The sequence below is a fragment of the Lissotriton vulgaris genome, chromosome 5 (genome assembly GCF_964263255.1).
Source record: "Lissotriton vulgaris chromosome 5, aLisVul1.2, whole genome shotgun sequence".
Lineage (NCBI taxonomy): Eukaryota > Metazoa > Chordata > Amphibia > Caudata > Salamandridae > Lissotriton > Lissotriton vulgaris.
Window position 1 is genome coordinate 1450988168 of NC_141693.1, and position 25941 is coordinate 1451014108.

Consider the following 25941-nt stretch of genomic DNA (forward strand, 5'->3'; position numbering starts at 1 on the left):
TCTGCGGGCTGGCTGTGGTGGCCTCTGCCCTGCTTCGGGTCCTGGTTCTTCCCTTCCGGGTTCCTGGTCCTCTCCCTCCTTTGCCTTGGCCGCGCCTGGTTCCTCTCGTGGGTGCCGTTGGTTCTTTGGGGTGCTCTCTCCCCTCTGCCTCTGCTTGGGTGGCTTTTTGGCTGCCTTGGGTGCGGCGGTTCGGCTCCTCCCGGCCTGCTCCTGTTGTCGGGCGTGGTGCGTTGTGGGGGCCTGCTTGGTCCTTCTGGTGCTGTGGCCTTCCCCTTGCTGGCTGTTCCTGGCTTCCCCTCCTGTATCGGCTGTATTGGCTGCCTGGGGTCTCCTGGCGGCTGCGGGGTCCTGTCATGCCTCCTTGTCTCGGGGTTGGTGTGTGTGGTCCCCACGCTCCGCTGTCTGATCGGTCGCTTGGTCTGGCCTGGTGGTTTTCTGCCTGGCCGCCTGGGGCGGTGGGGTGCGATTGGCTGCTTCCTGGGGGTTTCTCCGCTGCCTCTTCTGGTTTTGGTGGTGGTGCGGAGTGGCCGTTGTTGTTGCCTCTCCTGGGCCTATGGATTCTTGTCTCACTGTATGTCTGCTGGGTCTGCCTCCCGGCCTGCCGGGCTTGCTGGGTGGCATGGCTTCCTCCTGGCCGGTGTTCCGGGTTCTCGGCCCTTTGGGGCGGGGGCACCGACTCCCCGTTTTCTTCGGGGTCGCTCTGCGCGTCTCCCCGTTGCTTGGCCGTGTGGGAGGCGCGCTGCGCTGGTTGCTGTGGCCTGCGTTTGCTTCTGCTTGGCTTTCGGCCGTGGCTTTCTGTGGGGGCCTGTTGCCTTGGGCTTCCTCCCTGTTGGCTCCTGTTCTGGGCTGGTCTGCCTTCTGTTTGTGCGTCCTGCTCTGGGTGCCTGGTTGTGCTCTTTCTGCGGTCCTGGACTGCCTGGTGGAGTGTCTTCGGGGAGTTTCATGGGTGGCTTGGCGCTTCTTTGCGGGTGCCCTGTATGCCTGTGGGGTGTCTGGTCCGTGCGTCGTGGGGTTCCGGTTGCTTTTGGTTGTGGTGTGTTCCGGTCTGGTTCTTGTTTCTGGCCGTCACACTGTTGCCTTCTTGTTTACCCTTCTTGCCTCTTCTGGGGTTCGTTGGGGCTTCGGCGGGGCTGTTGGCTCTCGGGCCTGTGCTCTGTTGGGGTCTTGCCCTGTTTGTCCTTCCCTTGTTTTGGGTTGGTTCTGCGGGTTGCTTTGGCTTCGGCTTGGGCTTCCTGCCTGTATCCCTGGTTGCGGCTTTCGCCGTGCGGGGTTCGTCCCCTGTGCTGGCCCTGCCTTGGGTCTTGCCGGGCTGTGGGTTGTGGTTTGCTTGTGCTTTCCTCCCTGGCTGCGGTTGCTTCTGTGAGGTCCTCTGGGGTGGTTTTGCCTCTGTCTCTCTGGCCTCTGGGTTTCTGCCCCGGCCCTTTGCTTGGGCTGTTTGGGGTCTTTGTGCATGGCCTTTTTCTGCTTTGGCTTGGCTTGGCTGTGGTTGTTGTGTCCTTAGTGGTTCCCTTGCTGTTGTCTTGGGTCCTCCGGGTCCTTGGCCCGTCCGGTTGCTCTCCTGCTTTGGTGTTCAGGTTTGCCTTCTTCGGGCTGTTGATTCCTGCTCCCGTTTCCTCCGCTTTGACTGGAGTTCTGTTTTGGGGTTCCTGGGGTTCCTTCGGTTCCCTTTCCTCTTTTTCCGGGTCTCTTGTCCCGGTTGGTTGCCCTTGTTGGTTGTTCCTGCTCGGGTTTCCTGGAGGTGCGGGTTCCCTTTGCCTTGTGTCCTCGTCTTGCGGGTCCTGGTGGCTGGGCTTCCTCTGGTTTGCTCTTCGTTCCCTGGTGTCTGGGGTTTCTCTCTTTCCCTGGCCTTGGGCTCGGTCTTGCCTTTCGGGTCGGGTTCTGGTGGGCTTCCGCTGTTTTTCTTGGTTGGGCCATTTGTGCCTCTGGTCCGCTTGTCTCCTGCCGGTTCTGGCGTGGGTTGTCTTCTCCTTCCAGTTTCTGGCTTTTTGACCTGGTGGTTCTTGGCCTTTCTCTTCGTTTGGCCTCTCTTCTGCTGTTGTCCCCTTGCCTGTGGTGGCTTGGGTGTCTGTGTTCGCCCTGTCGCTGGTTGGCTGTCGGGTGTTCCTGCGGTGGGCTGGTTGGCCTCTGTGGTGGCCGGTCTGGTCGTCTGGCTGTGCGCCCTTGCTCTTGTTGGGTGTCTGCTGGTCTGGTAGGGGTCCCTCTTGTCGGGGGCTCTGCCTGGGGTTTCCCCGGTTCTTCCTTTTTCCTTCTGCGGTTGCTGCCTTGGTGTGGTTTCCTGGGTTGGCTTATGTTGGGTTGGGAAGGCCGGCTTTTTACTGCTTTGGTATTTCTCCATTAGTAATGAATGGGCCGAGGACATAAGGGACCTGGGGGTAATGCTACATTACTTACCGGTAATCCTCATTACTCCTGGTCCCGTTGTCCTCGGCCCATTCATACGCCCCTCCCTCCCTCCCGGGCGGCCGGCCTTCCTGTCTGGGCTTGTTTGTACAGGAGGGCTGCTGGGTAGATACTACCTTTATACTCCCGGGGGGAGGGGCAGTAGGTATATCCCAGCATTCCTCTTGTTTTTATTTTCTGTCAGGAGATAGTAATCTCCATTAGTAATGAATGGGCCGAGGACAACGGGACAGGAGTAATGAGGATTACCGGTAAGTAATGTAGCAATACTACTAATTGTTGGGTGTGTGGGTTAATGCCACATACCACGGATAAGGGAATTCCATATCTGGTCCTTCCTTATAGTTCCCAGGGTTCAGCTCGAGCATTCCAAACAATGTTTCGAAGCGCACTAGATTCCTACCCCAATCGAGAGCCACGTCCTTCCCACTTTGGTCCTGGTCCGTATCACAAGCCTTTGGCCAGAGCGATTGCTGATTTAGATAGGGATATCTATGAGCCGTCGCTCATCCCAGAGGAAGAGGTGCGAGCCTATAGGGACCTGAGTGAGTCTGAGTATAGTGCGCTCGTGGGTGAAAGACAGCTTAGAAGCTCGTCTCCGATATGGATCGTACCCCACCTTGGTAATTTCTGTCTAACAGGTCGTGGCCGAAGACCGAGAGCTCATCTTGGAGAGAGTGCTTGCTCCGAGACGTATGTCTTGCCGATGCTCTCGTCCCCTGTGTTTCTGACTGCCAAGGGTACGTACTTTGTCTGTCATGATCGTGCGTATACGTGGTTGCCCTCCGACTTTGCGGGCACATGTTATATCGCAAATTTGTTGCCTCCGACATTCACCGTAGATGCAGACTATCACAAGATTAGAGTTGGAAGGGGCGTGATTAGCGAAGAGGACACTGCTGGTCAAGAGGCAGGAGACTTTTTCAAGGGTTTCTTTCCCTTTTGGGGGCCTATGGTCAATAGTAGGAACCTGAGACAGCTGACCCGAGTAGTGGAATCGACAGCTAATATCACTGCCAGTGCCCTTGGTAATATCACCGCAGAACTTCAGGCGGATAGGCTTATGACGTTACAAAACTGTATGGTTTTAGACGTTGTTTTAGCAGATCGAGGTGGAGTATGTAAGGTGATCCATTCGAGCTGCTGTATTTTCATTCCAGATAACGCTCCGACTGTCTATCAAGCCATCTCAAAATTGCATAAGATCTCTGAGTCCATACACGTGGACGTAGGGGATTGGACGCTACTTGGGTGGTTTTGGGGCCTAATGTCGACTTGGGGTTGGAAGATTCTGATGATCATCGGAGTTGTTGCGGCGTTTCTGTTCACGTGTTGCCTTTGTGTGCAGTGTGGTCCTGCCTTATGTGGCCTCTGTGCTACGACGTGTATAAGACAGCCGCCTGTTACCAAAGGAGCTCAGATGGATAGGATCATGCTACAGCAACATCTAGATGGTCTGATTAATATAGAATATGATTCTGACTAGTGCTTGCCTACATGAGGGCAAAAGGAGCGTCTGAGGTTCCGTGACGATTGTAAGTGGTGTTTTTGACTCGCACGAATATGGTCGAGTCTGGTATCTATGAACCGTAAATGACGTGTTTAGTGGGTGTACGCAGTTTCGCTGTGCTAACCTAAACCGTTCGTCTGTTTCGTGGGTTTCTATATCTGTACCCACGGGTTCCATCTTAGATACGGCATCCATTTTGTTTCTTGCCCTCAAGTAGCCAGCGAACGGACGCTGTCCGCTTCGCGACCCTGGGATTCCCAAGACTCTTGCGGAAGACACGTTTTCCTTTGAAAGTGTCTTTATGATGAGGGGGATGATACTGTAAGGCAGATGGCCCCGCTCGAGGCTCATCTTGCCGTGCCGGTCTATTGTCTCAGCCGTGCATCTCATTAGGCACGTCTCTTTGATGCTTGCAACTCGTGTTTCCCGACACCACCCCTTTTACACCCTTTCCGATCTCCCCACTGTTTCTGCCTTCCTCTGCACCTGTTTCTGTTCCTTCTTCGATCTGTTTACTGCCAATTGGAATGTACTAATGGTGGGAAGATGGGTTTTTACAGTTGGGAACCACCAAATGTTTCCGTACTTATGTTCCGGGCCCTGAATACATGAAGGCAACCCCTTCTGGCGTTTATTATGGGAACCAAGTTGTAAACCTTTGTGTATCATGTTAACCTATGAGAGAAATGTGTATAAAAGGAGCGACCCACAGTAGCAATTTGAAGCAGTCTCCCAGAACTTACACGTGTTGTACTTCTTGTGACTTCTGTGTTCCCTGCAGTAATAAACCTCGAATCTTTGACGCCGAAGGAAGTGTCCCGTGTCTCTGTCATTGGTACGCCGGAACAGGTTACCCACGAAGGTTTCAGGTGTTGTCCCCTGGCACCGCTGGGTCTTAGAAAAACCCAGTCCTTCAACCATATAGGGGAGTAGGCGCGTAGCCCTTATTTTACTTAGAATTTTAAAGTTGAGATTGAGCATCGACAATGGGCGATATGATTCGCACTCCAGGGGGAACTTGTCCGGCTTCAGGATCGGGACTACAACCGTCTCTCTAGTCGTACCCGGCAGGCAGTCCTTCGACCTGGCCTCCGCGTACATCTCCACTAGCCTGGGGGTCAGCATATCCAAGTACGTGGCATAAAACTCTTTAGGGAGCCCATCCGTGCCTGGTGTTTACCCTCTCGCCAGTGCTTTAATAGCTACTCTGATTTCTCTGTCTGAGATTGCTGCCCCCAGGGGCTCCACCTCCTCATCCGTCAGGGCATGCATCGGAAGGTCCGCCAGGTACTTCTCCATGTCCCCCTCCTCCCTGGGTCCTGTGCTCCTGTATAGGTGCTCATAGTACCCCCAGAAACTCTCATTAATGTTGTCCTGCAGATACAGATGTCGCCCTCCTGGACCTGTTAACTCTAGAATGGCGTGCTCCCTACGGGTAGGGGTAGCAAGCCACGCCAGCAATCTGCCTGCCTTATCTCTCTCCGCATGTGTTCTATCCATGTAGGCTCGGTGATCGAAGCACATCTATCTCTCCTCCTGTAGCGCCTCCTCCTCCTTCGCTTCGAGCAACTCCTGCCGTAGGACCGGAGCATTTGGACGTCTGCACTCCACTTCCCTCAACATCCGGTCTGCCCTTTCCACATCCGTCACTAGTGTACGCCTCACCCCTATGGACAGTGCCATGGGGCCTTATCCCAGCCCCCAGTATATCTGCTGGTCGTTAATGCAGTGCTATCACCCACCAGGGCTCATCATAGGCCCCCCGCCGGCATGGCGTGCCTCGCCCCTCCGTATCCGCCACTCCCCTCGCTGTTTGCCTTGCACTGCAATGTGGTGCGACTCCTGGAACCTTCTTAAAGGCACTAAGCTCCCTCTGTTGTGCCCCTCCGTGTGCCTTTCCTTGCCTGCAGCGGTGACCTGTGATCTCCTCCATGCAGTCTCCGCCCTGCCTCAAGCAGCCGCCATTTCACCGCTCTGCCGCTCCGCCATGAGGGGTACAGGTCGCCATGCGTGTCAGGCTGTATCGGCTGCGCGTACAGTTCAGTCCTTCCTACTTCAGCCCAGGTCCTCCGGGTCCCCGTCAGGTCCGGGAGGTTAGCTTTCTAGCTTGTGGGCTATTATGCGCCAGGCCCCAGGCTCCTCTCAGTCCTCGCATAGAGCTGCCCCCCTACTTGCAGTGTTCCCAGCTCCCAACTCCGCCGGCGTCCACCTTCTGTTTTCCGCAGCGGCAAATCAGAGCAGGCAACAGGCAGCCATCCACCGCTGTCTTTGCTGCGTGGCCGCTATTTTCTGCGGTCCGTGGCTTTGCAGGTCCGTCGGTTCTATTAGTCCAGGGGAGGGCTGCCAAACATCTATAACATGTGCCCCCGGTGCCCCCGAGGTTCCGACACCCCAGGCCGGTCACTGTACTCGGGCCCCTCTATAGCGGGCAGGATGGTACTGGAGAGGGGATCACCGGCGGGGGCTCCGATTCAGGCTCCCGTCTCCATTGGCATCAGCCCACGCCCCCTCATCATTACACAGTTGGCGGACTATTGATTCAGTTTATTCTAGTGCTTTTATACAATGAGCCAGATCAAAAGCAATTCAGTTGGAAGCAACACTCTGCATAATTTGAGACCACATAGGTAGAAAAATGATCTTTCAACAATTTCAGTGGAAAGATTAGCAGCTGGTCTTACATGAACAAATAATTCACTTCAAAGATGAGGTGCAAGAAGCTCAAAAGAACAGAAACAAGAAGCAACACAAGGAAAAAGAGGAACAGCTAATAAAGAGGCAGAACACACAATCCCCCTGGGGACATAGGGCAAGAACAAAGATCGTAACTAAAGAGGCCAAGAAGTCATAACTCTGTGATTGATGAGCCTGAGAGGTGGCCCAACCCAGAGGAGAATGCCCTGGAATGTTTGAACAAAGATGTAAGGAAACCGGTTCCTCTGGTGCCTCACACACCGCCCGCCTTTTGAGTATGTCCTTTGACTAGCATTCATTTACTTGTATGTGGGTTACCAGCTCTTGTTATTTTAACTAATTACTTTAAAAAGTAGCACTCTATTGTGTTTTTATTAGATTAACGTTCATTGAGTTGTTCCTCACTTCTATTTTAAGTCCTTTTAGTTTCTTAGTAAGCACTTAAGCAAGGGGAGCCTCCCCTAGAGGCAAAGGATAGGCCACAGTTAGTGATTTTTGTGAGAAGTTGGCCTGGTATATAATGCTCACTAGTTCTAGTGATCACTCTGTACCATGCCAAGCAACCCTTATGATGATCGGTTGTAAGTCAACCTCATAGACCAGTTATCCTAGTGGTAACGTGGACAAAGCAGTCTTAGGCTAAACTCTGAAAGGCATGTGAAGCCAGCTGTATTACCATACACAACCCCCTTGAATACCAGATGAAAGGACACCACACAGACATATTGAAAATATATATATATTTATTAACTACAAATATCCCCTGAACTCTTTATGAGCACAGAAGCACAAGCGTTAAACAAAACACAGTTTAAAATACACAAAAGTTGCAGAATATGGATGAGCCCTTGGGGCCACCTAAACCATATACTAAGAAAGTGGTATAAGAGATACCAATCTAAAAGGAAACAGGCCTAGGGCCTTGGGAATCGCTGGAGCTGATCGGGACTAGCAATGACTAAGTCGGGAAAGGCCCGCGGGACTCGGGTGAAGTGTTTAAAGTGCACGCACTCAGCAATAGAAAGTCTATGGTGCGTAAAAGTTAGAAAGTTAGTTAGTTAGGAACCTTCAGAGTGACCTAGACAGCTGAAACTTGAGACACAGGCCCTAGAGGTGTGTACCAGTGTGGGAACACTGGCGTTGCTGAGTTACCTCACCCACAGGAAGCGGGTGCATAGGGTTGAAGTAGTGTCGGGTTTCGTCACGCTGGTCGATGGTGCTTGGAGCTGAAGTTGCTGCAGGCGGCTCGATGTGAAGAGTTCCGGTGGATCCAAGGGTGGATCTGAAGATGTGAAGACCTGAAAGCAGAGGGGACAATGTTCAAAATCACTAGCCAGTGACTACCGTGGAACCAGATTGGAACCAGGCGATGTCGGGTGCAAACAGGCGTTGAGGTGTAGCTTCTCTCTGCAGCCGCGTGGACACAGGGGGTCGAGGACGTCCAGGAGTCGATCACGAGCTGTCCCACGCAGGCTTCTCGCTGTTGGCGGTGTCGGCAACTTGATTGGAGCAAACAGGCCTTGGCTAATGCAAGCCACGCAGGATTCGAAAAAGGCTTACCACTCGGACCAGCAAGGTCAGAGCGGGTGCTCCTTTTTACAGGAGCGAGGGCAGGTCTGGAGCAACCAGACCCGAATTGTAGTTCGTCGGTTTCGTCGCCAAGATGGCCGCTGACCACGTGGCTAGTGGCCGGGATGGCGCGTCGAGTGGCACAATGCAAAAGGGCCCCACGCAGATCGTGGAGATGCTGGGGGGCTGATCTTCGGTGCAAGGGCTGCTCGGTGGTGGGGGTTCTCAGTCCCCAAAGCGCAACGTCGAGGATGCCTCTGAGGCTGCGCAGTCAGCTTTTCGAGTGTCTTCCAAGAGGTCCAGTCCCACGTCTCTCGGTGCCTCCACGGGCCCCTTCTTTGCAGGGACTGTGGATCGGGCTGTGAGAAGTCTGGGAGTCTGGGTCTTGTCAGGCTCTGGGCTCCGGCGAGAGGCGGCGGCAAAGCAGACGTCGAGTTGCTGGTTGGTGCCTGTGTTCACAGGGTGGCCACTCCTAGGCCACAAGGGAGATTCTCTTCAGTCTTCTGTGCAGCAGAATGTCAAAGTCCAGTCGTCTTCTTCGTTTAAAGTTGATTTCAGGATGATCTGCGGTGCTCTGGCACTGCTCCCACTCTTATTCCCAATCTGAGGGGTGGATCACCTGCTAGGTCCCTCCTCTGGGTGGGACCAGGAAGGGGGGCGGTTACACCCCCTTTCCTTTGTCCAGCTCCTCGCCAGGCCTGGGTCTGGAAAGTCCCAGGACCGGTTTGGACTGGCTTATGCACGGGGACACCTTGTGTGCCCCGGGCATGTCTCAATCTATTCAGCCCTGTCCTACCCAATACACAAAATCCTGTCTGGGGTGGTGCTCGCACCTCCCAAGGCAGGAAACCCTTTGTCCAAGCCTCCCTCGCTGGAAGGACTCCCAGCAGCAGGAGGTCAGACTTGTGTCTGTGGTGGCAGCATCCATTTTGTGATGCTGAGGCTCTGGTTAACTTTAACCGGGGTTAAGGCTACACACATGTCGTGTCCCTCTAGAAGGGTGGAATGCTATCCCCGTCGACAGAACTGTCGAGGGGATAGTATTCCAAATCGTATGACACCTTACTTGACATGTTTTGATAAAGCCAAACCAAAGTTAGCAAATAACCGCGAGGATTATAATGCACTTAAGAGTATAAGGTATGGCAATATCCCAGAACAGCTAAGGGAGTGGTTCCCGACAGCTGCAGACAGGTTCAGCTCATGCTAGAGCACCATCTCACATATTTCCAAGCACTCTGCCTCCAGGATTGATGAGGCCTTCCATAGGAGTGGCTGATAGGAACATATGTGTCCAGTTAAGGTTAGATACAGAGATACTATATCTAAGCAAGAGGTGATTACACCAACTTACCCCAGCTGAGTGATCAGCCAGTTGTGTCAAAATATGGAGGCCAGGCCAGGGTGGCACAATACATGCTGCAGCCCCTGGTAGGCCTTGGAAACACCTATGCCCTGGGTACCTAGGGTACACTGTTACAGGGGCCAATAAGGTGAACCAGTTCCAATTGTGTATGCACCTAAGGTACATGGAGTCCATTTTAAGGAGAGAGCAATTAGCCTGGTGCTCTGAATAGCAGGATCCCAGGCCAACTATGTCAAAAACCAGCTAAACACCAGGCAAAAAGTTTGGGGGTTACCATAGTCAGATGTCCACCTTCCTACATAACCCCCCCCGCCCCCCAAACGAAAGGAGGTAAGGCTATCCTTGACCAGGTAAGCCTATATTGCCTAAGTGGCCATATAAGGAAGTACCAGCTCTGGCTTGGTAACCCCCTGTCTCATGGTCCACTAAGCAATCCCTCACCCTAAGGGTATCTGAGGGTCTCCACCATAGGGAATCTCTACCTGTGGTGTGTCTTTGCAAAGTCAAAGGCTGGTGTTGAGATGGAGTACTGAAGTGAGATTCCTCTGTAGGACTCAGCTTCCTCCAATCACTCTCCATCATGTGTGCCTTTCTTTCTTTGACTGAGTTGCACTGTGCTCTCAGGGTCAACCTCTGGCTACCTAAAGCTGGAGGCTGGGTCCCTCTGTTTGGCTTACTGGAGGGACAGTTCAGGTGTGGGCCCTTAGGGTCCCAGGTTTGGCTGTGCCCAACAGAATCCATGTGTGGGAGGTCCCTAACTACTTTTAAGGGGGCTTCCTCAGGAGTTTTTAAAGTTTTCACCTCACTAGGGCTACTAGTTTTGGTGCCCCTAATCTGTTGATGGGGGGGCTTTATTTGACAGGGGGCCCTTTGGGTCTCACTGTCCTTGTTGTCCTCTGCAGCCCTGGGCCGAGTAAGGCAAGGTAGAGGGGGCAGGTTACCTGCTCCAGACTGGGTCCCACCTGAGAAGGGTCCACTGCCATGAGAGGCTCTGTCAGGCCAGGCCTAACAACCTCTGGGACAGATCCTTCATCAGGGGTAAGATCAGTTCCCTGAGGAGGCTGATCCTTTCCTAAAGTCTGGTGGGAGGGAGATTTCTCTTCCTCCTCAATGCTCTCAGTTTGGGTGGAGTGATCCATCATTTCAGGCTTCACTACCCATGTATCAGTTTGAGTTTGGGCTGTGGCCATCACAGCCCCACCAATCTTTTCAGGAGGAGACTCAGTTTGGGTATGGGCTGTTACCATCACAGCCCTGCTACTCTTTTCAGGAGGAAAGTTAGCTAAAAAAGGGGCTGAGATTTGCTCAGCCCTACAAACCTTTTCAGGAAGGACATCTGGGATTGAGGCTGTAACCATCACAGCCCCACTAACATTTCCATGAAGATTTACCATTTTAGAATGGGTTTGTTGTTCAACCTCAGCCCAGACTGAGATTTCCAAATTATTACCCAGTAGGCAATCTACAGGCAGGTTTGCGGACACTGCCACTCTCTTTGGGCCAGTGACACCTCCCCAGCTAAGATTGACTACTGCCATGGGGTGATTGGTTTCTATGCCATCAATGTTTGTCACCTGATATGTGGCATCAGGTAAAAGTTGCCTTGAGGGGACTAGACATTCAGCCACCATGGTGATGCTAGCCCCTGTGTCTCTGAAGGCCTCAACTTTCAAGCCATTGATGAGGGGCTCCTGTCTATACTTGCTCAAAGTGTTTGGGCAAGCAGTGAAATTGGCAAACCCCATGCCAGTCTCATAGACAAGAGTATCTGAGGTAGGGGACCTGGTTAGTCCAGGATCCACCTGAGCTCCAAAAGTAAATCCACCCAAATTCTTGGGGGTGCTCCCACCACCTGGGGGACCACTGCTAACAGTGACAGGAGGTGTTGGAGCCTTACTTGGAGGTATATTCTCTTTGCCATTCTTGGGACAACAGCTGTCTGTTTTGTAATGCCAAACCTGTTTACAGGCATGACAATAAGGCTTTTTCTGGGTTGAAGAAGTGTCTTGGGACCCACCCCCATTCTTCGAGTTTTGGGGCCCTGGGGAAGTCTTTTCCTTGCTTTTATCCCCACCCTTCTCTTGAGGCTTGGCAGTCTCTTTCTTTTGGTCACCACCCTGGTTCTTAGGCCTGATCCTGGTTCTGATCCATTTGTCTGCCCTCTTACCCATTTCTTGTGGAGAGGTCAGATCAGAGTCAACCAGGTGCTGATGTAGAAGCTGATTTTGACAATTACTTAAGATTTGTTCTCTCATAATTAAATTATACAATCCTGTATAGTCAGTAACCTTACTTCCCAGCAACCAGCGCTCCAGAGCAATAGTGGCACATTCAACAAATTCAGACCAGTCCTGAGTCTGTGTCTTCTGGGTGTCTCTGAACATTAACCTGTACTGTTCAGTGGTTAAGCCTAACCCATCAATCAGAGCACTCTTCAGGACCAGGTAGTTTCTAGAATCCCCATCACTAACTGTGAGGAGTCTGTCTCGGCTTCTACCTTCAAAGGAGAGCCACAAGATTGCTGCCCATTGCTCCTGAGGGATCTGCTGTACCTTGCAGGCTCTCTCAAGTGCAGTCATCCATTTGTGGATATCATCCCCAGCTTTGTAGGGGGACACAATCTTACTCAGGTTTCTGGTATCAAAAGACTTGTCTTTATCCTTAGGGATAGTGCTGCCACCAGTGGATCCTAATCAACTCTCTCTAGGCTGTCTTGCTCTAGCAAGCTTCTCTTGGGCCAGGGCAACCTCTAATTCTTGTCTTTGGATCCTAAGTTCAGCCTCTCTCATTTTGGCCTCATGTTCCCTTCTCTGAGGGCTAGTCATCTCCCTTCTGGAGTGACCATGAGAACCTCTAGAAGCCTGGGAGGTATTGGATTCACCTGAGTGATTCCTCCTCCTCCTATGCCCCTGGTTAAGTCCACTTGGGTGCCTGGGCAAGGTCATCCTTGCTTCAGTCCCAAATATACTTAAGTTAGCCTGGTTGAGCCTACTGACTAGCACCTGGCTATTTCTACCATCATCAGAATCACTGCTCCCCCTTCTGTCTCTTCTTCCTCTTCCTCCTCTGGATCTACCTGAGGAGCTCCAGTGATGGGGACATCCTCATCTACCAGGACTATAGGGACAGGGGCATCAGTATTGTCATCTTCAGTGGGAGAGCCTCCTTCAGCATTCCCTGTGGGGTCTGCTTTAGAGGTCTTTAGAGCCTCAGACTGGTCTAAGAGCTCTCTAAGGTGGTCTGTAGTAGGGGAAGGCCCTGTCTTCAGACACCTTAAGGCACAAAGCTGCCTTAATTCCTTAAAGGAAAAGATAGCAAATTTGGATGGTGCCCTTGGAGGGTCACTCTCAACAGAGACATTCCCAGTGGAACCCTCTGCTCCAGACATTGCTCTAGTGTGGGTGGATATGTTGCAATCTACCTACACTGGTGTTTACCTACTAAACCTATCTAGTAGTTGTAGTCAGGGTGTGCTACTCCCTATCCTCTACAACAACTAAGTTCAGTAGAACTTTTGTATACTAGTCTTGTTTTATATGTACCTAGCAGGTACCTGTATGATCTTTCAAATGATAATCTCAAAGATTGTAATGGTAAAACAACAGCAAGCTCAGATCCCAATCCGCTGCTCACCAATGTGAGAAGTTGGCCTGGTATATAATGCTCACTAGTTCTAGTGATCACTCTGTACCATACCAAGCAACCCTTATGATGATCGGTTGTAAGTCAACCTTATAGACCAGTTATCCTAGTAGTAACATGGACAAAGCAGTCTTAGGCTAAACTCTGAAAGGCATGTGAATCCAGCTGTATTACCATACACAACCCCCTTGAATACCAGATGAAAGGACACCACACAGATATATATTGAAAATATATATATATTTATTACCTACAAATATCCCCTGAACTCTTTATGAGCACAGAAGCACAAGCGTTAAACAAAACACAGTTTAAAATACACAAAAGTTGCACAATATGGATGAGCCCTATGGGCCACCTAAACCATATACTAAGAAAGTGGTATAAGAGATACCAATCTAAAAGGAAACAGGCCTAGGGCCTTGGGAATCGCTGGAGCTGATCGGGACTAGCAGTGACTAAGTCGGGAAAGGCCAGCGGGACTCGGGTGCAGTGTTTAAAGTGCACGCACTCACCAATTCAAAGTCTATGGTGCGTAAAAGTTAGAAAGTTAGTTAGTTAGGAACCTACTGAGTGACCTAGAAAGCTGAAACTTGAGACACAGGCCCTAGAGGTGTGTACCAGTGTGGGAACACCGGGGTTGCTGAGTTATCTCACCCACAGGAAGTGGGTGCATAGGGTCGAAGTAGTTTCGGGTTTCGTCACGCTGGTCAATGGTGCTTGGAGCTGAAGATGCTGCAGGCGGCTCGATGTGAAGAGTTCCGGTGGATCCAAGGGTGGATCTGAAGATGTGAAGACCTGAAAGCAGAGGGGACAATGTTCAAAGTCACTAGCCAGTGACTACCGTGGAACCAGATTGGAACCAGGCGATGTCGTGTGCAAACAGGCGTTGAGGTGTAGCTTCTCTCTGCAGCCACGTGGACACCGGGGGTCGAGGACGTCCAGGAGTCGATCACGAGCTGTCCCAAGCAGGCTTCTCGCTGTTGGCGGTGTCGGCAACTTGATAGGAGCAAACAGGCCTTGGCTAATGCAAGCCACGCAGGAATCGAAAAAGGCTTACCACTCGGACCAGCAAGGTCAGAGCGGGTGCTCCCTTTTACAGGAGCGAGGGCAAGTCTAAAGCAACCAGACCCCCAGTGTAGTTCGTCGGTTTCGTCGCCAAGATGGCCGCTGACCACGTGGCTAGTGGCCGGGATGGCGCGTCGAGTGGCACAATGCAAAAGGGCCCCACGCAGATCGTGGAGATGCTGGGGGGCTGATCTTCGGTGCAAGGGCTGCTCGGTGGTGGGGGTTCTCAGTCCCCAAAGTACAACGTTGAGGATGCCTCTGAGGCTGCGCAGTCAGCTTTTTGAGTGTCTTCCAAGAGGTCCGGTCCCACGTCTCTCGGTCCTCCACGGGTCCCTTCTTTGCAGGGACTGTGGATCGGGCTGTGAGAAGTCTGGGAGTCTGGGTCTTGTCAGGCTCTGGGCTCGGGCTCCGGCGGGAGGCGGCGGCAAAGCAGACGTCGAGTTGCTGGTTGGTGCCTGTGTTCACAGGGTGGCCACTCCTAGGCCACAAGGGAGATTCTCTTCAGTCTTCTGTGCAGCAGAATGTCAAAGTCCAGTCGTCTTCTTCGTTTAAAGTTGATTTCAGGATGATCTGCGGTGCTCTGCCACTGCTCCCACTCTTATTCCCAATCTGAGGGGTGGATCACCTGCTAGGTCCCTCCTCTGGGTGGGACCAGGAAGGGGGGCGGTTACACCCCCTTTCCTTTGTCCAGCTCCTCGCCAGGCCTGGGTCTGGAAAGTCCCAGGACCAGTTTGGACTGGCTTATGCATGGGGACACCTTGTGTGCCCCGGGCATGTCTCAATCTATTCAGCCCTGTCCTACCCAATACACAAAATCCTGTCTGGGGTGGTGCTCGCACCTCCCAAGGCAGGAAACCCTTTGTCCAAGCCTCCCTCGCTGGAAGGACTCCCAGCAGCAGGAGGTCAGACTTGTGTCTGTGGTGGCAGCATCCATTTTGTGATGCTGAGGCTCTGGTTAACTTTAACCGGGGTTAAGGCTACACACATGTCGTGTCCCTCTAGAAGGGAGGAATGCTATCGCCGTCGACAGAACTGTCGAGGGGATAGTATTCCAAATCGTATGACACCTTACTCGACATGTTTTGATAAAGCCAAACCAAAGTTAGCAAATAACCGCGAGGATTATAATGCACTTAAGAGTATATGGTATGGCAATATCCCAGAACAGCTAAGGGAGTGGTTCCCGACAGCTGCAGACAGGCTCAGCTCATGCTAGAGCACCATCTCACATATTTCCAAGCACTCTGCCTCCAGGATTGATGAGGCTTCCATAGGAGTGGCTGATAGGAACATATGTGTCCAGTTAAGGTTAGATCTAGAGATACTATATCTAAGCAAGAGGTGATTACACCAACTTACCCCAGCTGAGTGATCAGCCAGTTGTGTCAAAATATGGAGGCCAGGCCAGGGGTGGCACAATACATGCTGCAGCCCCTGGTAGGCCTTGGAAACACCTATGCCCTGGGTACCTAGGGTACACTGTTACAGGGGCCAATAAGGTGAACCAGTTCCAATTGTGTATGCACCTAAGGTACATGGAGTACGTTTTAAGGAGAGAGCAATTAGCCTGGGGCCCTGAATAGCAGGATCCCAGGCCAACTATGTCAAAAACCAGCTAAACACCAGGCAAAAGGTTTGGGGGTAACCATGGTCAGATGTCCACCTTCCTACAATTTTGGTCACCTATAATTCATCTTCTTTTATTTATAATGCAATGCATTGAAAAACGGACGCTATCAAGTGCGGGGAGGGTATGGTTGGGCTTAAGACAGAGCACGGATGCACACAGCGGGTACACCTGCACTGTGCCAAAACCAAGTCCATTTGCACCCACCTTTGACCTGGCTAACAGCCCCAGGACCTCTGTCTCCATAATAAAATCTTCCCTCTATGGGTTACTGGAGCTTCAACCTACCAGTCAAGCAAGACCATTTTCATCCACCATTCAACCGGTCTCCAAACTTTTTTATCCCTTTAATCCAGGAGTGTGGCCACCACCTTTTCTCCCCTCCCCCAGGAAATTTCATTCACAAGTAAATCCTCCGAACAGCTTGAGCGATCCACTTTCAGTGCGTTCTCTACCTCGCCAGAATCACTAGGTTGTTCATCTCCTAGAATCAATTGAAATAGGCATCCCCTTAGAATCTTGACTACATGACCAGTCAGACCCTGATCCTGCTTACAAGTTTGTACTGAACTCCTCAGAAGAAGGGGTAGGGCCATATTTTTTCGAACCGATGTGTTATTACCTTGATAACCTCTGAGAAAACATCCTTTGCATAAACTATGCAGTTAAAAGTAGCAAGAGATAACTATGCCACCTTCTCGAGTGATCTTATTTAGGGCCCACTGCCTCTCTTGCAATTTTACCAAAGTGCTGGCCTCCTTTGCCACTGCTTTTTTCATGAAATATGCAGACTTCATGGCTTTGGAAGGCCAGGGCATGTCTTTAAGATGGCTTAACTAAAGCTGATGCTAATAATTCATTATCCACTTGCCATCCCTGGGTTGAATGACCAAACAATCCTCCCGGTTATAAACAGGTAGTTTACTTGACCCCATTTGTTTCTCGGCTAAATCTCTAGTCGCCTCCTCCTATTGTTTTAATGTGGACAAACCACTAAGTTATTCCCTTCTACTTAACTTTGCAGCCTGCCTGCTCTCTTGTAGCTGGTGTTCCTCCCTGCCTCACAAGCACAGGAGCTGGTCTGGAGTCACTTCCTTCTCGTTCTTGAAGCAGGGGCCTTACTGTTTGGGCTTAAAGGCAGCAGGTTTTAAGGTTTAGTATGCCCAAAGGACAAGTAGGCCTAGGCCCAACCCCCCTGAAGTACAAACCCTTTGGCTACCAGTTTACTGTACAACTGTGAAAGGGTTGCCTGCCACTAAAATAAGATTTTTATGTCTAAATAGCTTCACCTTGTATAAATGATTCATTAATGCAAAACCTTTACTATTCAGGCCAGCCCTGTAGCACAAGTTACTACTTGTGTAACAATATATCTGTAAGAGACATTAATTAGTGATAGATTCCTTACCTTAGAATAGATACCCCAGCAATACCAACCCTGGTGGTGGTTCTGCGAACAAGATTACACCAGAAAGTCACGGAGAACAGAAAGGCCAAAGAAGCAGTCTCTCCGGACCGGATTTTCAAGGCAGTAATGCTTGGTAAAACTGTGCAGCGAGGCCCACGTAGCAGCCTGACAAATGTCCTGAAAGGCAGCGCCGCGTCCCAAGGCAGTAGTTGCCTCTGTTGCCCTGGTAGAATGGGCACGCAGCCCCACAGGAGGTTCCTTTTGGCAACTGAGTAACATGCTTTGATGCACAGAACGACCCACCGGGAGATGGTGCATTTGTGCACGGCCCGACCCTTTTAGGTGCCCATGTAGCCAACAAGAGCTGGTCATCCACCCGGAACTGTTGTGTGCACTTCAGAAGAATGAGAGTGCATATTCTGGGTCCAGACGGTGGAGCCTCTCTTCCTTTTTTTGAAGGATGTGGAGTCGGAAAGAAGGTGGGCAAAGTGTTGATCTGTGAACCATGCCATATATTTGTTCCACCTGCAGGCATATACCATCTTAGTGGAGGGACGCCTGGCTGCCAGAATGACATCACAGACTTCGGGAGGAAAATCAAAAGCTGCCAACTGTCGCCGCTCAATCTCCATGCATGGACTGGAGGCTGAACAGGTTTGGGTGGAGGACTGTCCCCTGCTGCTGAGACAGAAGATCCTCCCGAAGAGGCAGTCGGATCAGGGGATCGATTGCCATGCTGAGTAACTCGAGATACCAGTATCTTCGAGCCTAAGCGGAACCACAAGGATGAGTAGAGCCCGGTCACGCCGAATCTTCTTCAGCACTCTGGCCAGAAGTGGTATAGGTGAAAAGGCGTACAACAGACCACAACTCCACTCGCGACGAAAAGCGTCGCAGAGTGAGTGCCGCCTTGTTAATTCCAATGTGCAGAACTGATGACATTGTGTGTTCTCTTTGATGGCGAATAGATCGATCCATTGCTCTCCCCACCGCAGAAAGAGACCTTGCGGCACGTCCGAGTCCAGACGCCATTCGTAATCCATCATGCACCGGCAGCTGAGTACCTCTGCCCTGGCATTCAGAGAACCTGCCAGGTGTTGAACCACCAAGGTAATGCTCTGATGTTTCAGCCATGTCCAGAGGCGCAGAGCCTCCTGACATAGGGTCAGTGACCACACCTCGCGCGGTTTGTTGCAATACCACATGGCGAGGGTGTTGTTCGTGAACACCTGCACTACACTTCCCCGGACAGGGGAAAAGAATGCCTGCAGTGCCAGACGGATCACCCGAAGCTCCAAGATGCTGATATGGAGCCGGGATTCCGCCGTAGACCAGAGGCCTCTGATCTCCGCCTCTCCCAAGTGGCCGCCCAGCCCAGGAGGGATGCATCCGTCACCACTGTATGCTCTGGTTGGGGAAGGGAGAGGGATATGCCGCTGACTCAACACTGGTCAGTGAACCACCACTGCAAGTCTAGTGCAGTGCCCTCCATGAAGTGGACGTAGTCAGACAGGTGTGCCCACTGGAACTTCAAGTCCCACTGCAGAGCCCGCATATGCCATCTGGCATGATTGAGCAGCTGGATGCAAGAGGCTATGAGGCACAGCAGCCTCAGTGTCTTTCTGACCGAAACCCAGGACAAGGGCTGAAAGATCTGAATCATAGCCAGGGTGTTCCGGACTCGCTGTTCTGGAGGGAAACCGGAAATTACGCCATGGCCAGAACCACTCCGATGAAGAGGAGCTTCTGAGAGGAAATCAGATGTGACTTTGGCTCGTTGATGGAGAACCCCAGTAAATGCAGGAGGTCTGCAGTAGTCCGGAGGTGGGAGAGGACTGCCTGGGGCGGGCCCACCTTCAACAACCAGTCGTCGAGATAGGGGAAAAACTGAAACCCCCTATCTGCGCAGACGAGCTGCGACCACAGCCATCACTTTAGTGAACACCCGAGGGGCGCTGGTAAGGCCCAAAGAGGGGAGCCCAGTCAACTGAAAGCGCTCATGGCCAACCGTGAACTGCAGGTAATGCAGGTGGGTCGGCAGGACGTGAAAGTAGGCGTCCTGCAAGTGTTACACTACCATCGAGTCTTGCGGGTCCAGGAAACTATTGACGTTCCGAAGGTGGGCCCCATAGGCCAAGGGCGCCACAACTTCATATTTGCAAGGCATCAAGTGATCCCCGACCTGCAGCGGTACTGATAGGGCATAGCAGGAGGAAGAGTCTTGAAGCGGAGGAGTAGCCCCTTCGGACTGTTTGCAGAACCCATCTGTCCAAAGTGATGGCGCGCCAGTGGGGGAGGTGCTGGCGAATCCTGTCGCCCACTGGCGTGTGGTGGGCCTGAAACTGTTGACTGAAAAGCAGCCAGGAAGGCCATGAGGCAGAAGGTAGGGGTGGCAGTGGACTGTCTGCCTGCTAGCCTTGGGACCCACCCTGCTGTCATAAAAATTGCTCTGCTTATGGAGGATGCAGGGTCAAGACAACAAGGGATAGTGAATCCTGCTGCATCTGTGCCGTTGGCAAGTGCTTGGGAGGGAACTTTCCAAGCCTCCGCTAGTCACTGGCAGCACCGGCGCCACCGTGTCCCACACAGGGTTGGAATAGAGGGCCAAAGCGGAAGGCGCCGTGCGATGAAACTGGGGTTGCCTCGTATGCACAGGCGCCCCTGCGTTGTGTTTAAAGTGCGTCATTGAAGGGTAGTAGCGGCTCTGTAGAGGAGTTTTGCCCGGGTAGGCACTGTAGGGAATTTGAGGGCAGGAGTCTCCCCTATGCCGTATCGCAGATTGAACCCACCACCTCCGTAGCTACAGAGGAGAAGTCCAGCGTGCAGGGAATTTTTTTTATATGGTCAATCTAGTTTAGATCATCCTCATAGCGAGCTGCGAGAAGGTCCTCAGACCCCTCCCAGTACCCTCCTTTGGTCAGGAACAGGAATTGGAGGCAGGCTCTATATAATCTGGTCCTGGAGGCAACAACGCCGTGGCTGTGACACCATGGCCTCGCTGATACCAATGCTGGATCCGAAGGTGGCGCTGAGGTCGGAGCCGATGCCGGATCCGAAAGCGGCGCTGAGGCCGGAGCCGATGCCGGATCCAAAGATCTCACCGAGGCCGGAGCTGATGCGGGATCCGAAACCCGCACCTAAGCCAAAGTCAACTGCGGTGCCGAGGCCAACTGCGGTGCCGAGGCAACGGCAGTGCCACGGCTGGAGCCAACGGCTGCGCAACGGCCGGAGTCGACAGCCACACCAACCACCCAAGGGGTCCGCGGGGCCCAACGATCCCAAAAATGCGGGTAAGCCGCAGGCCACAACGGAGGCCCCAAAGGAGCCGCGGGGGATTGACCACATGCCCCCTCCACCGAGGCCCATGACCGGTGAGGGGTAGACGAAGAGCAACGCCGCTCCTTCGACTTTTAATGATGCTGGACTTACCGGTCCCCGATTCCGATGAACGATGGTGTTGGCTGTGCCACCGATCTCTTGACCTCCCATGGGAGCGGGACCTTGAGTGGCGCGGTACCGAGTGCCGTGGCTCAAACAACTTCAGAGAACGCTCCCGTAAGCCTTCTGTGCCATAGCCCGACAATTGGGGCACGTCTCGGGGAGATGGCATGCTCCAAGCAGAAGAGACACACTGAACAGGTCCATCACCGACATGGTCTGACCGCAGTTTCACCAGGACCTAACCCGGGTATCCCTACTGCACCAAAAAGTCGAATTCTCGACAAAAACATGAGACAAGTCTCATAAACAAGTCAAGTTTATGGACTAGAAGTGCCGCTCTCTCACGGATCTGCGCTTGCTCGCGCCAAAAAAGAAAGCACTGACGTCAACACAGCGCCTAGGTAGTCTCCGTGACGTCATCTCAGCGCTTACAACGCCAGCAACGGACGCGGGGCCACACAACGCCACCTACCAACGCGCAGAGGTACTGCTGACGAAAAACTTTCCAGATCCAGTCTGACACGGTACAAAAGGGGGTGGTGATGTACGGAGCATCTGAATCAATCAAACACTCACACCCAGTCAAAAGATCTGGGTTTAACCCATCACCGTTCTTTAGCCCACTCTGCCACAACAGTTCAGACATGGCTATAAGCAAATCAGACTGACCCTGTGCCTCATGGGAACAGTCCAGCCCGAACTGCCAAGCCATGTCTTCCCTGGACCGGAAACAAGCCTCCGAGGACCGGTTTCTGGCATTCCAGCCGTCTTCAGCCCGGCTTGCTTGAATCCAGTGGCAAAGTGAGCAAGGGACTCACGTCTGAGCATACCTTGCCACACTTATGGCAGCCAAAAGCGGTACAAAAGGGGGTTGGTGATGGACGGAGCATCCGAATCAATCAAACCCTCACACCCAGTCAAAAGATCTGGGTTTAATCCATCACTGTTCTATAGCCCACTCTGCCACCCCAGTTCAGACATGGCTATATGCAAATCAGTCTGACCCTGTGCCTCATGGGAACAGTCCACCCCGAACTGCCAAGCCATGCCTTCCCTGGACCGGAAACAAGCTTCCGAGGACCGGTTTCTGGCATTCCAGCCATCTTCAGCCCGGCTTGCTTGAATCCAGTGGCAAAGTGAGCAAGGGACTCACGTCTGAGCAGACCCTGCCACACTTATGGCGGCCAAAAGCAGTACAAAAGGGGGTGGTGATGGACGGAGCATCTGAATCAATCAAACACTCACACCCAGTCAAAAGATCTGGGTTTAATCCATCACCGTACTTTAGCCCACTCTGCCACCCCAGTTCAGACATGGCTATGTGCAAATCAGTCTGACCCTGTGCCTCAGGGTCCTCATGGGAACAGTCCAGCCCGAACTGCCAAGCCATGTCTTCCCTGGACCGGAAACAAGCTTCCGAGGACCGGTTTCTGGCATTCCAGCCGTCTTCAGCCCGGCTTGCTTGAATCCAGTGGCAAAGTGAGCAAGAGAATCACGTCTGAGCATACCCTGCCACACTTATGGCGGCCAAAAGCGGTACAAAAGGGGGTGGTGATGGACGGAGCATCTGAATCAATCAAACACTCACACCCAATCAAAAGATCTGGGTTTAATCCAGTATGACACCTGGGGATATTCTAAGGTGAGGAATCTATCACTAACTTGTCTCTTTCAAATAGTACATGCAGTGAGATATGAGCTCAGCTAATATTACGGACAGTGAGTTCAGTACAAAAACTTGTAAACATATGCAAAATGTAACTATTTGTGGCTACTTGAAAAGCTCCCTGGTTATATGAAGAAGAAGCTCGAAAGGAAGATTAGTGATTTTTTTGGATGTCAAATAAAATATACACACACAATCTTAAACATGAAAATAGCGTTTTGCTAAACTGTTGCTCAACTTTAAATAACAATACTCTCAGGCATCTTTTAGTAAAATGTATTTGATATATGTCAATATTGTAAAAAATGTAATTGAGGACAAATCACTGTAAACCCATTAGGAGAATCCTGAAAATAAACTAGGAGGGCAAATCTTAAACTCAAGAAGCAAAAGTTCACAAGCAGATATATATGTCCTTGCACTGGTGCAAGTATGTACAGTTACAGGAATTGGCAAACGTTTACCAAAGTATGCCTGGAAACTGGACCCCTAGCAAACTTTTATTAATTTTGTTTTAGCATGAACAAATATTCATGGACTCATGTCCGAATCCCAGCAGGATCAGTCAGCCTTTAATCCGGTCAAAGTTAGTGAAAGGACTACAGCTGACTTGAGGAACAATAAACACTTCCTTTTTTGTTTTTGTTTGCACACCACCACCCTAGGGGGAATTTGTGCTTTACATATACACATGCTAGGTTATGTCAGGTTTGTTAATGTCAAAATCTGCTGAGCATTTAATTTTTCTACCTCCAAGTGTTAAACTTCTGCACTTGGTACAAATACACTTACTACCTTTTCTAGGGAAGAGTTTGGCAAACACTTCATGAATACCCTTCAACATGCAAATTAGTAGGTATGGAAAAACTCACAGGGCATTCCAACCTTAAAACTATCTCTGCACACCTACTTCCAGCCTTTGTATGTAGATTTATAGAAATGAGAGAGTTGGACTTGGCCCTTTCTGCAGGGTCATCTCCGCACTTTTTGAGTTCACGCTCCTGGGTTTTCTGAACCCGTTTTGTTGACTTTTAGGACAATGAGCACTTTACATGTGCTAACCAGTACTAAGTGCTTGTCCTCTCTCCTTAAAAACATAGTAGAATTGGCTTAAACCCAATTGGCCTCTTTATTTGACTTGAAGTCCCTAGTAAAGTGGTGCTACTTGTACCCAGGGACTGTAAATTAAATACTCCTAGTGGGCCTGCAGCACTAATTGTGCCACCCACTTAAGTAGCCTTTAAACAATTGTCTAGCAGGGCTCTATACTCCCTCCCCATGTATGAAACAATGCTTGGACTTCACGGAAATATTTAGGAAGAGACTGGACCAACAATGGGCAGGGTCTGGCTTCTCATACACTGTGGCAAGCTCTTGTAACCCAATAAAAACCCATACCAAACAGTCAAAATACTAACACAATAACTGTTCTCACAATGCACACGACGGGGAGTGCCGCAAAGCAAAGATTTTGTAAAGCTATTTTTGTAAAGCTTTTTTGACTGATCTTTACACAAACACATGCAAAATAATAATTTCCCCCGTCTAGATTACATATTTAAAAAAGAGAAACAAAAAGACCATGGTCTGTTTTAGACGTCTCCCCATGAGTCATGACCGTAATTGCCCGTGCACATTAAGAACTTTTTTTAAGGAGGAGTGTGCCTAATGACGCTTAAGTCGTTGCTGATATTCTATTTCCATGCTAACATTTTAAGGTAAATTTGTTTTATTGTGCATGTATACTCAGTGGATTCAATCCTATCGCATTAAAGCGCAACTATACATTTAACATCTGAAAACAATGTGGAATATTCTAGTTGCAACTTCATTTTTCCAACTGACCTACAATAAATATGGAAAATTACGAATAGCAATTAAAAAAGGAATAGAGATAAATGCAGTGTAAATGCCATTACAAAAAATCCAAGAAACCAGGTGATTTATTTGAATGGGAAGCATCATTTTAAGATTACAGACCGAGAAACTTGCCAAGCACTATCTACTGGCTGATTTGAGACTCAGCCGGTTCAAAGTGGAATTCAAGGAACAGTTCGGGAGTGTTAGTGGCGAGTGCGTGGCTAATCTTGAAGGGCACATGCCGGGATGACGTCACAGACTCACCTTGAAAGCGCTCTCCTTGGCAAAGTTAAGGATCATGTCTCGTCGCTCGCGGGTTGTGTTGGTTGCATCAAATACCTGGCACAAAAAAACACAACCAAGAAAAGTGAGTCAGTCATAAAAAACAGATTTGAGAAAGATTAAATATAGAAATAAATTGTTGATTTCTTACAGCTATTTGACCACCTTCCTCCAGCAGATACGTTTTTACATCTTGCAGGGCTACCAAAGCACACTGTCTATAAAGAAAGAGAGCATTATAAATCACAAGCATCGATGAAACACTACTCTGACATTTTGTAAACTACGGTGGCAGGGCAGGGCAGAGCACAAAGAATCGGTCAAAAGAAAGAGATGATCTAGTGGTCACTTTTTCCCCCACTATGGAACCATGAGTGAATACCCGAGTGAGCTCAGCTCAGATTTTTGAATTGTGTGATCCTGGGCAAACCATGGCGTCCAGGAGTGCTTTTTTTTTTTATTAATAGGATGTCCCATAACTGAAGGGTCGAATTAACAAGCACAGCCAACAGCGCTGACCTGAGTATTCAACAGTAAGCCAAAACTATTTGGCTTTACTATTTTTTTTCTGTTAATTAGACCAAAAGCTGCAGGCATTCCCCGGTGGGAGGCAGGATGAGTGAGGACCTGGTCACTGTGTGCAACATAGGTGAGAGGCCACTCTTAGGCAATTGCATGAAGCTGCAGGCATGATTTTATTTAGCAAAAAAGAAAACTTTGTGGAGTAACGATTTGGATAGTAATTTAGATCTAATACAAGTCTAAAAACACATGTAAAGCAACATAAAGCTTGTCCATACTAAGCCACAGTGACCACACACACAATAAGGATGAAGACAAAGATTGGTGAACAAAACGACTTGGAAACACGACTTAAGCAAGAGTCAGGTCATATGAAAGAGGTAGCGATTATCTACTGGCTAATGATTGAAATCGAGGAGGGAGATTTTACTTTGCCTGCGGAACTATGGGGGAAATACTTGCCGGAGTCATCGTTGGAACACCAATGGCAAGTATCTACGTCTATGCTATTTAAAATAGTAAAGCCTGCATACCTGAGGAGAAATCATCTCTTTTCTATTTACGGATCGTACTGGTCTTCCCAGAAATTGTCAAAGTTTGGGAGAGGAGGTGAAGTTGCCTGTCCAAAGTGTGGTAGGATGAAAGAGGATGATTTCCACATGTTTGTAGAATGCCCGGAATTACAGGTATTCTGGAGTAAAGTGAGTAGGGTATGGTCTGAAATGCTGGAGCTCAATATCGAGTTAAGTGTTATGCATGCTATTTTTGGACACTCTGGAATCAGTGTCTAAAACTACTAAAAACCAGGCAAGGCTTCTTTTTTATGGTATTCTACTGGTGCAGACAGAGATTTAAATTGTGGGTTGCAGCTGCCCCGCCCCAAGTT

The 25941-nt window shown here is 50.6% G+C and overlaps 1 protein-coding gene across 1 annotated transcript in view; it reads right to left on the reverse strand.

Moving 5' to 3' along the window:
• Nucleotides 1-25941, reverse strand: part of LOC147712728 (6-phosphofructo-2-kinase/fructose-2,6-bisphosphatase 2-like) — a 235129-nt gene that overhangs the window by 98570 nt on the left and 110618 nt on the right. The window contains exons 5-6 of the mRNA XM_086919698.1: nucleotides 24685-24751; nucleotides 24516-24590 (exon numbers count right to left, since the gene is read on the reverse strand). Of these exons, the coding sequence (XP_086775824.1) occupies nucleotides 24516-24590; nucleotides 24685-24751 (142 nt within the window). The remainder of the gene's footprint in view (nucleotides 1-24515; nucleotides 24591-24684; nucleotides 24752-25941) is intronic.